Genomic DNA, 10745 nt, shown 5'->3' on the forward strand with positions numbered 1-10745 from the left:
CACAGACACACATGTCCAGACTTATCCAAAATACTTGAAGCACTCAAAGTAAGTCCAATTAAAGCACACTAGACACCCCTACAAGTCCTAAAAATACCCTCTCCGCCACCACACCCCTTTGTGTGTGTGTGTGTGTGTGTGTGTGTGTAATTCACCTCGGTCGTCTGCTGGTCACCCAGCCAGTCTTCCCCATTACGGAGCGAGCTCAGAGCTCATAGACCGATCTTCGGGTAGGACTGAGACCACAACACACTCCACACACCGGGAAAGCGAGGCCACAACCCCTCCAGTTACATCCCGTACCTATTTACTGCTAGGTGAACACACGCTACACATTAAGAGCCGCGCCCATTTACCTCGCCACTTCCCAGGACTCGAACCCGGACCCTCTCGACTGTGATTCGAGCGTCTAACCACCACACTACGCGGTGTGTGCGTGTGGGAGTGTTGCTGTGGGAGTGCCAGGCTGGTGTGTGTGTGTGTGTGTGTGTATTGACAGACATGAGACAAATAGATACCTGAGGAAGTGATACAGATTGCAATGACTTCATTTTATTTTTCATATTATTCCAAGACAAAGAAGGAAAAAAATATAATGGTTAGTTCATTATCACAAAATGCTTAACCTTGTGACTAGGAAACAGAAATATCATCAGCATCATCAGCTTCAGCATCATCAACAGTTTTTTAAAAATGGGGTTTGGAACAACAAAAAACTGCTTCGTATAAAGAAAAATATATGTATATGTATGTATGTATGTATATATATAGTATTTATAAATATGTATATGCATCACCTTAATCCTGACTGACTTGCTCACTGGCTCACTTTGCCTCAAAAATGTCGCGTTTGGCTCGGACGGTTCCCTCCGTTATGTACACCTTGGGCCGCTCCTTTACCCGGAACACCTCACGGCGGTCCGGCCGGCCACAGGGCTGGCGGCACAGCCGGCCGCCCACTGACTCTTTGGCAAGGCAGGAGGGCGAGGACTTGGCGGCAGCAGCAGCAGCGGCGGCGGCGGCGTGGTGCTGGCAGGGTAGCCAGTGAGGGCCAGGCGGTGCCCGGCGTGCAGCGTGCTGAACTTGTGCGTCAGCAGCGGCACCAGGCAGCCCTGACGCAGCCGCGACGACTGCCGCTGTGGGCCGTCGCTGCCGCCGCTGCCAATGTTCCGCTCAAAGAAGTCAACAATCTGGCGGATGTCAGTATCCACCTGGTAGTGGGCAGCCTGCACCAGGTCCTCCGCCTCACACAGGGACGCCTCGCAGGTCTGGGGATCGTGGCAGCAGCCCAAGCTGGACAGGTCCTCGGAACTGTCTGTGATGACGGAGGAGGAGCGCTGGGCCAGGCAGTGGTGGTTGGCCTCCTCATCCTCCGCCGAGATCAGCGACGCCGTGCTCAGCTCAGAGTACGACAGACACAGCTCCGGCGTTCCCACACGCTCCACGTCCCCTACACTAAAAAAACCGCTCTCTCCGGAACCTCGCCGCCGCACAGGGCCGCCCATGGGAGTGTTGTGCAGCATGGCCGCCCCCGCCTCCCCCCCGCTGCCCAGGTCTGAGCGGGGCAGGCTGCTGGCGGAGCTGTCGGCCGAGCCGGCGGCGTCGCAGCACAGCCGTGTCAACTTACATTTGCAGTCGTCCCTCTCACTGGCCCTGAACTTCTTGGGGCCATGCAGGCACTGGCACTGTTTGCGGCCGGCATCGCCATGCGAGGGAAAGTGTCTGTGGCCGTGGCCGCCGTGGCACTGGCAATGTGCCGACGCATGGCACAGGCAGGAGTCAGAGGTGTGGATGTGCCTGGACTCCATGCCGGAGGAGGTCTCTGCCAGTAGAAGGGGATAGTCCGGCAGGGAGTGGCAGTATCTCCCCCCTTCCTGCAGTGCCAGCTGGGACCGTGCCGGCAGCTTTAACTGAGCAAAGGGGTTCACAGTGCCGGTGGAGGGCTGGAAGTATGGGTCGGCGGCACTCATCTTCTCCACAATCTCCTGCGGGGTGACGGCCGTGGTGCTGGACGGGGCGGGCGGTGCCAGCTGGGGTGCCGCGGGGACGCACGCAGCTTCCCCCATCTGGTTCCTTAAGAGCTTAAAGGTATCGTCGGATTGTGAGCGGCGGTGGCACACTGTGAGGGAGAGACGGGGGTTAATGTCTGGCCACTCCTTGCCCCCCTGACCCACTCACTGACTCACTGACTACACGCCTTGCCGCCCCGCTGCCACCACCTCACCACAACACACACCCTGAAGGAAGAGACACACCAAACTAGTACTCACAGAAACAGACACACACACACACACACACACACACACACACACACACACACACACACACACACACACACACACACACACACTTACACCAAACATCTCATCATTTGTTTATGTTAACACACTTTCAATCTCTCTCTCTCTCTCTCTCTCTTCTCTTTTCAGGTCCTTCTTTCCTGCATATTTTCTCTTCTTCCCTTATTGTCTCTATCTTCACCTCTACACATCTCTCTTTCCTATTCATTCCTTCACTATTCACTATTCACTCACAACATTCCTCTTCCTCTTGTCTCTTCCACTTCCCTCATTCTATCTTGTTCTGTCTGTCTCTCACACTTCTCCTTTCATTCTCTATCTCTCTCATACCTTCTTACTCTTCCTCCTGTCCTGTTCCTTCCTATCCCTTCTTTTCCTCCTCCTCTCTGTCTCTTACACCTCTTTACTCTTTTTCTGTCTCTCTTCTCTGTCTCTCTGTCACACATCCCTACTCCTTTGTCTCTTTCTGTTCCTTCTCCTCCCCTCTGTCTCTCACATCTTTCCCTATTCCTCCTCTGTCTCTCTCTCTGTTCCTGCTCCTCCTCCCCTTTGTTTATCACACCTCCTTACTCTCTATCTCTCTCCATCTTCTTATCTCTGTCTCTCACCACCTTCCCTATTTCTTCTCTGTCTCTCTCTCTCTCTCTGTTGTTTCTCATCATCATCTGTGTCTCTCATTTCTACTCTTCCTCTGTCTCTTACTCTCTCTGTCTCTCATAACTCTACTCTTCTGTCTACTGTCTCTCTCTCTGTCTCTCATGTCAACTCTTTCTTTGTCTGTAAACTCCTTGCTCTATCTCTGTCACCTATCCCTTCCTTATCACCACAATCAGGACCAACTCTGTCTCTTTTCATTCTCTCTATCTCTTATAACTCTACTTTTCTCTCTCCCTGTCTCTCTCTCTCTGTTTCTTCTCATCTTCTACTCTTCTTTTGTCTCTTATTCTCTTTTGTCTCTCATAACTCTGTCTTTCTGTCTCTTCTTCCTCATTTCTCTTCTTTCCAAGCACACTCATCGCCAGCTCTGTCTCTCATAACTCCCTGCTCCTCTGTCTTTGTCTCTCTCTGTTCCTCTTACATCTCTATCACATGTTCTTCTTTCCCAGCACACTCAGCACCAGCAGTTCCCGTCACCCACCCTTGAGCTTCCTGGCAGTGCAACAAGTGGACTGGGAAGTGAGTTGGGCCAGCAGGTACTCCAGCTTAGCCTTCAGCTCTTCAAAGGACGGACGAGAGGCAGGATCAATCTAAGGACACAAAAAGGGGTTGTATTATATAAAGATTGGATTAAGTGTGTGTGTTTAAGATTAGATGATTTGAGTGTGTGTTTTTTTAGTGTGTTTTGTTGTGTTGTTTTTCATTTTGTGTGTTGACAGAGAGACAGTATGGCTGGTGTGTCAATTTAGAAGTACAGAAAGGGTTATATTATACAGAGAATGGACTAAATGAGGGTGTATTTGTGTGTGTTTTGTGTTTTTTGGGTTGTTTTCATTTTGTGTATTGACAGTAAGGCTACAAGTACAAAAAAAACATTATACAAAGAATGGACAATATGAGGGTGTATTTGTGTGTGTTTTGTATTCTCTGTAGTGTTTGGGGATTGCTATGGAGTGCATTTCATGTTGTATATTTGTTTACTAGTGTTGAGAAGGAGGCTGGCGTATGAATGTAGAAGCACAACAAGAGTCACACGACACAAAAAACCAGACTATTTATGTACCTTTTGTATCCTTGGTGGTATTTACGGACTGTATTTAGATTGTATTTCACATTGTATATTTAGTTTCCTAGCATTGAGAGGGAGGCTGGCTGGTGTATGAATCTAGAAGCACAAGAGCCACATTACAGAAAAAAACTAAATGGTGTATTTATATTTGTTTTTTTGTATTCTTTGTAATATTTGTGGATTTGTACAGATTGGATTTCATGTTGTATATTTATTTATTTATTTATTTTTTTTTTTTTTCTTTCACCTAGCACTGAAAGGCACAGTGGCAGGGTGGTAAGGTGGCAGGGTACAGCTGTGACCGTACCTGGCAGCACATGAAGGCCAGCTGCAGGAACAGAGCAGGGCAGTCCTGTTGGCACATTTGGTAGAAGTCCAGGTAATGCACGCCAAAGTTGTGAGTCCGGGGCAGGATGTCTGGGTCCGCCTCACACCTGTGCAGCGACGGAGCCAACTAATAAATCATCTCTTATCAATCCATCAATCAGTCACTCTGTCTCATTACCAAAACACCACTTGAGCCTTGAGAATGGGCCCCTACCAAGTCTACAACCACTTCCTTTCACATGGCAACACTGCAGTCTGAACCTAAGAGCCACACACTATCACACTGAACCACCAGAAGCCTACAATTTCTATTTCATTACCAGAAAAAAAGAGAAAAAAAAAAAAAACCTTGAGTCTTGAGAATGAGGGACTACAACCATATCTCTTCAAATGACAACACTCCAATCTGAACCCTAAGAGCCACACACTACCACACTGAGCCACTGGAGAGCCACACATCACTCACCTTGCAATCATCTCACACACAATGATGCCAAAGCTGAACACGTCAACTCTGTGGTCATACCAGTCACCTCGAATCACCTCCGGCGCCATCCAGTAAGGGGACCCCACCTGCCGCAGCCTCATGCACCTGTACAGAGGGGTAACAGGTGGTGAGATGCCTTCAGGGATACATCGAAGCCAGTGGTGATGGAAATAAGGAAACAATTAGTGACATGGGTAATATTCTCAGAGGATTGGACAAAAAATACTAAGAGATCTGACAGAGCTTTCCAAGTCAAGAATATTATTATGAGATTTGATAAACAGGGTGACAGGAAGGAAATACAGAAGCCAGTGGTGATGTAAACAATAGGTGACACAGGCAACACTCTCAAGGTTAGGACCGAACAAGAATATTACGAGATTTGATAGAGGTTTTCAAGTCAAGAATATTATCACGAGATTTGATAGAGAAGGTGACAGGAAGGAACTATAGAAGCCAGTGGTGATGTAAACAATAGGTGATACAGGCAACACTCTCAAGGTTAGGACTGAACAAGAATATTAAGAGATTTGATAGACGCTTTCAGGTCAAGAATATTAAGATCTTTGATAGAAGGCATGACAAGTAGTGAGACGCCTTCAAGGATACACAGAAGCCAGTGATGATAGAAATAAGGAAACAATAAGTGACATGGGCAATATTCTCAGGGTTAGTGTTCAAGGTTAGACAAGAATATTAAGAGCTTTGACAGAAGGGGGACAGGTAGTGAGATGCCTTCAGGATATAGAGAAGCCAGTGATGATGTAAAGAGGTGACACAGATAACACTCTCAAGGTCAGGACTAGACAAGAATATTAAGAGATTTGATAGACGCTTTGAAGTCAAGAATATTAAGGTCTTTGCTAGAGGACATAAGAGGTAGTGAGACACCTTCAAGGATACACAGAAGCCAGTGGTGATGGAAAGAAAAGGTGACACAGGCAATACTCTCAAGATCAGGTTTAGAGAAGATTATGAGGTTTGATAGAGGTTATGTGATTTGATAGCGGCATTCAAGTGGTAAGAAGGATGACATAAGCACAATTTTCAGTCAGTAATAAGGATGAGATTAAAAGACCAGAGGGATTGTCTAGATGTCTTTACGTAATATAGAAGACACAACAAAGGCGACATAAACAAAAAATTCAGTTAGTAATAAGGATGAGATTAAAAGAATGATCTGATATAAGTCTTTAAGAGATACAGGACATAACAAAGGTGACATAAACAAAATAATTATGACAGGACAAGAAATATTATGAGTTGAAGCTTGATGAAAGAGGATTAAAAGAGAGACAGGAGAGAGTTGGTTCTAAAATACAGTAGAGTGGTAGATGAATGGAATGGACTAAAATATTGAAGTTCTCTAGTGTTCTGTCCCTCACACTACAGTCATTCTCCACCCACTACAGTCATCCACCCACTCTTCATTCTCCACCCACTACAGTCATACAGTCATTCTTCACCCACTACAGTCATTCTCCACCCACTACAGTCATTCTCCACCCACTACAGTCATTCTCCACCCACTACAGTCATTCTTCACCCACTACAGTCATTCTCCACCCACTACAGTCATTCTCCACCCACTATAGTCATTCTTCACCCACTACAGTCATTCTTCACACTTACTTTTCATGAGGTATTGGAGCTGCCAGGCCAAAGTCAGCTATCACCGCTGTCAGCTTGTATTCACCTCCTTCCTGTGTGTGCTTGATCAACACATTCTGCAAAACAACAGTGTCTATCACACACACACACACACACACTCACAAGGCAATGAACAACAGGCAAACAAAGAAAAAAAAAACTAATTAAAGCAATGCCTATAAAACATATACATATAAATTATCCAATACTCTCGACCCACCAAAAAAAAAATAAATAAATAAATAAAATAAATAAAAAGAATACCACACTGACTAAAACAATACCCAAGGAAAAAACCATTGCAGATTAATCAACACCACCAAACCCACAAACCATACCCTAAAGCAGAGATTCTCCACATTTTCCTCGTTCACAACCCCTTGAGTGATGAGACCATCTACTCGAACCCACAGTAGCTTGATATCACACAGAATGCTGATTTAGTGACTGACACTGACTCAGTATACAATGGTAATGCAAAGGATATTATTACATCACCCATCTAAGTACACACAGAAATCTTCTTGTCAACCCGAGTGTCCACGAATCTCAATTGAGGACCCCTGCCATAAAGTCACCACAACACCACACCACCACCAGCAGGGGCGAGTGTGTCAGTACCTTGGAGGTGAGGTCCCTGTGGAAGACACCCTGGGAGTGGAGGTAGGCCATGCCGTGCGCGATGTCCAGGGCCAGGGACACTCGGCTGGCCCAAGGGAGGCCCACCGCACGGTTACCAATCAGGGAGTCCAGCGACCCTCCATTGATGTACTGAAGGAGGGAGGAGAGGGGTTAGATATTAATGTAGGGAGGAGGGTTAAATATATTAGTGTAGGGGAGAAAGAGGATTAGATATCAGTGTAGAGACCTTTACACTTCTCTAAGCACTAATATATTCTAAAGACACTATTATTAACCCTGAAATTGATGTACTGTTGCAGATGGCGACGGTTAAATATTAGTGAAGAGAACTGAAAACTTCTCTAAACACAAGTATATTCTAAAAAAAACACCAGTTACTAATCAGGATATTTATGTATTGTTTGTGGGGAGGGTTAGACATTGATGTGGGAACCTTCAGTCTATCTTTTATATTAATGCAAAACACAACTAAGAGGGAGAGTCAATATTTCAACAACTGTCACTATCACTTATCTTCTCATTTTCTTATTATTCTTTTGACCTTCAGACATTTGGCACTTTCTGTCTATTTTCATCCATTATTTTTTGGGGCAAATATCTCCATTATGTAAATACAATACAGTGCCTGACACCAACACACACACCAACCCACACACACCAGCATATACACCAGGACACACACCAACCCAGACACTCCACACACCAACCCACACACTCCATACACTAGCACACACACCTGCACACACCAGCACACACCTACACACACTAACACACACCAGCACATACACACCAACCCACACACTCCAGACATCAGCACACACCAGAACACACACCAACCAATACACCAACACGAACACAAACACACGCACACACACACTCCATACATCAGCACACACACCAGAACACACACCAACCCACACCAGCACACACCACACACACACACACACACACACACACACACACACACACACACACTCCATACCTCAGTGAGAGCGTGGACCTGTCCCTCGTTGACACACACACCGTAGTACCTGCAACACACACACCAGATGTATTACACAGGTACGACACAAGAAAAAATATATTTATTATGCAACCACACCAGGAGAAACACACAGACACACACACAGACAGACAGAAAGACAGACAGAGAGAGACATACAGATAGACAGAGACAGACACAAATCAGATATATGCAAGAGGAAAGAAAGGAAGATTAAATTTAAGACAGAGACAGAAAGATAAACAGACACACAGAGAGACACAGAGAGGAGACAAGGAGAAAGAGACTGAGAGACACACACAGACATACAGACAGACAATTACCGTAGAATATTGGGATGGTGTAGTCTGTTCATGAGCTCGACCTCCCTCAGCATGTTGTGTCTGTTGCTCATCAGCTTGTTCATCTTCAGCACCATGATGTCCCCCGTCACTCGGTGCCGCACCTGTCAACACAACACAACACACCTTCAGAACACATCACCAACACCACCACCATCACTAGCAACAATAATAATAACAACAACAACAACAACTCAACACAACAACACCTCAGAACACATCACCAACACCACCAACAACACCACCACCACCACCACCAGCAGGATGAGAAGGAAGGATTAGTGCAAAGAAGCCATAATGTATCGTTTTTTTTTCTTTTTTTTTATTCATTGACTTATTATTATTTTTTTTTTACCATTTCTCTCTTTTAAATGTTTGTGTTTTTTTTTCTTTTCTTTGTGAGGGATGTTTTGATGTTTAAATGTGTGTCTCTGTTGTTTTTGTATTTTCTCTCTCTCTCTCTCTCTCTCTCTCTCTCTCTCTCTCTCTGATAGTCCCTCACTGTATGAAATGTCTGTTTATCACTTGTATTTCCTATTTCCCTTCACCTTAACAGAAAAAAACACAGAGATAATACAGGAAGATGAATAAAAAAAAAAAAAAAAACAGAGAGAGTATGAAAACACAAGGGTGACTAAAAGAAACTTAACTTAACCTAACTTAAAAATGAACCAAACTTAACCTAACCCAACCCAACCCAACCCAACCCAACCAAGCTAAATCCCCCACATGAGTTTCTGAAGCTGTACAAAATCACCAAATAGATAAATAAGAAAAGATAAAATATATAAATAAATAAATCAATAAAAAGTCACCAGAATGAATGCGAGAATAAGAGTTTTGTGTACGATTAGACCATTTTATTGACATTAGGAAGGGTCCACGGATGTCAGATTAATGGCCACAGTCTGCACTATTTTAATCCCTCACATGAGTTTCTGAAGCTGTATGAATCACCAAATAGTCACCAGAATGAATATGGAAACACATCATGGTACTGAAGGGGTTAAGATGCTAACTATCAAGCTATTTCTCCCTCTTTTAGCTAATTCCTTTTAATCTTTTGGAGAAGTTGCATTTAAAGTGAACCCATTTTCTTTTATACAACTCTCGGCTAGTTTCCCTCTTGCATAAAGGAAAAAAAGGAAAAAAAAATTATCAAGGCTACATATTTCATTAACCTACCACTGGAAACTTGAGACACCTGGTGAGTGCTGATGACTTTCCTATCACAAGTGAAAGTGTTGAGTGCTGATGGCGTTAGTGTAGCATCAATCACACACACACACACACACACACACACACACACACACACACACACAACCATGACACAGCAGAGTGAGTGATGGAGAGAGAGAGAGAGAGAGAGAGAGAGAGAGAGAGAGAGAGAGAGAGAGAGAGAGAGAGAGAGAGAGAGAGAGAGAGAGAGAGAGAGAGAGAGAGAAATGTGGAGGGAAAAGGAGATAGGAGGTGGAGAGAAGGAGAGGGAGAGTGAGAGGAAACAAAAATACACACACACACACACACACACCTGGTGACACATACATGGCTGTGGTGCATTATAAGACTAGTGAAGGAAAAGTGCCTAACTGAATAATGAAGAGGGAAAAAAAAAGGAAAAAAGAGGGAAAAATAAAGACAAACATTCCGAGGAGGTTGGAAATGAAGAAAAAAGGAAGAGATATGAGGTAAAGAAAGAAAAAAAAAAAAAAAAGAAAAAATAGGAAAAAAAGAAAGTGATTAAGACAAACTGTATACATAGAGGGTGTGTGTGTCAGGTAGAAGTGTCGTGTATCATCAAGAGTGCTTATTGACACTAGAGAGGGGAAAAGTGAGGATGTTTGTGTCAGGCAGAAGTGTCATATATCATCAGGAATGGTTCTTGACACACATGATACATAGAGAGGGGAAAAATGAGGGTGTGTGTGTTATGTAGAAGTGTCATGTATCATCAGGAGTGCTTATAGATACACAGGACACATAGAGAGAGGAAAAGTGAGGGTGTGTGTGTCAGGTAGAAGTGTCATGTATCATCAAGAGTGCTTATTGACACACAGGACACATAGAGCAGGGAAAAATGAGGGTTTGTTTGGATGTTTTGCACTTTCTTTTATGTAAGAGGGGAGGACTGACAAAGACCAACAAAAAGATGAAGAAAGAAAGGTCCACTCAGTCACCAGTCCCCTTACAGACCCAATAACTTGATGAATGTGAAGGGAAAAAAAAGTCTTAAGTTTGCTCCAGGAAATGACACCACATACTGTTTAAC

General features: G+C 44.5%; 1 protein-coding gene across 1 annotated transcript in view; it reads right to left on the minus strand.

Annotated features, from left to right (window-relative positions):
• Positions 1 to 539: 539 nt before the first annotated feature.
• Positions 540 to 10745, minus strand: part of LOC123512683 (dual specificity testis-specific protein kinase 1-like) — a 35454-nt gene continuing 25248 nt past the window's right edge. Inside the window, 9 exon segments of the mRNA XM_045269184.1 lie at positions 540 to 1040; positions 1043 to 2119; positions 3439 to 3547; positions 4334 to 4460; positions 4820 to 4945; positions 6473 to 6567; positions 7112 to 7261; positions 8115 to 8163; positions 8459 to 8580. Coding sequence (XP_045125119.1) covers positions 826 to 1040; positions 1043 to 2119; positions 3439 to 3547; positions 4334 to 4460; positions 4820 to 4945; positions 6473 to 6567; positions 7112 to 7261; positions 8115 to 8163; positions 8459 to 8580 — 2070 coding nt within the window. The 3' untranslated portion in view covers positions 540 to 825.

This window comes from Portunus trituberculatus, chromosome 34 (assembly GCF_017591435.1).
Source record: "Portunus trituberculatus isolate SZX2019 chromosome 34, ASM1759143v1, whole genome shotgun sequence".
Lineage (NCBI taxonomy): Eukaryota > Metazoa > Arthropoda > Malacostraca > Decapoda > Portunidae > Portunus > Portunus trituberculatus.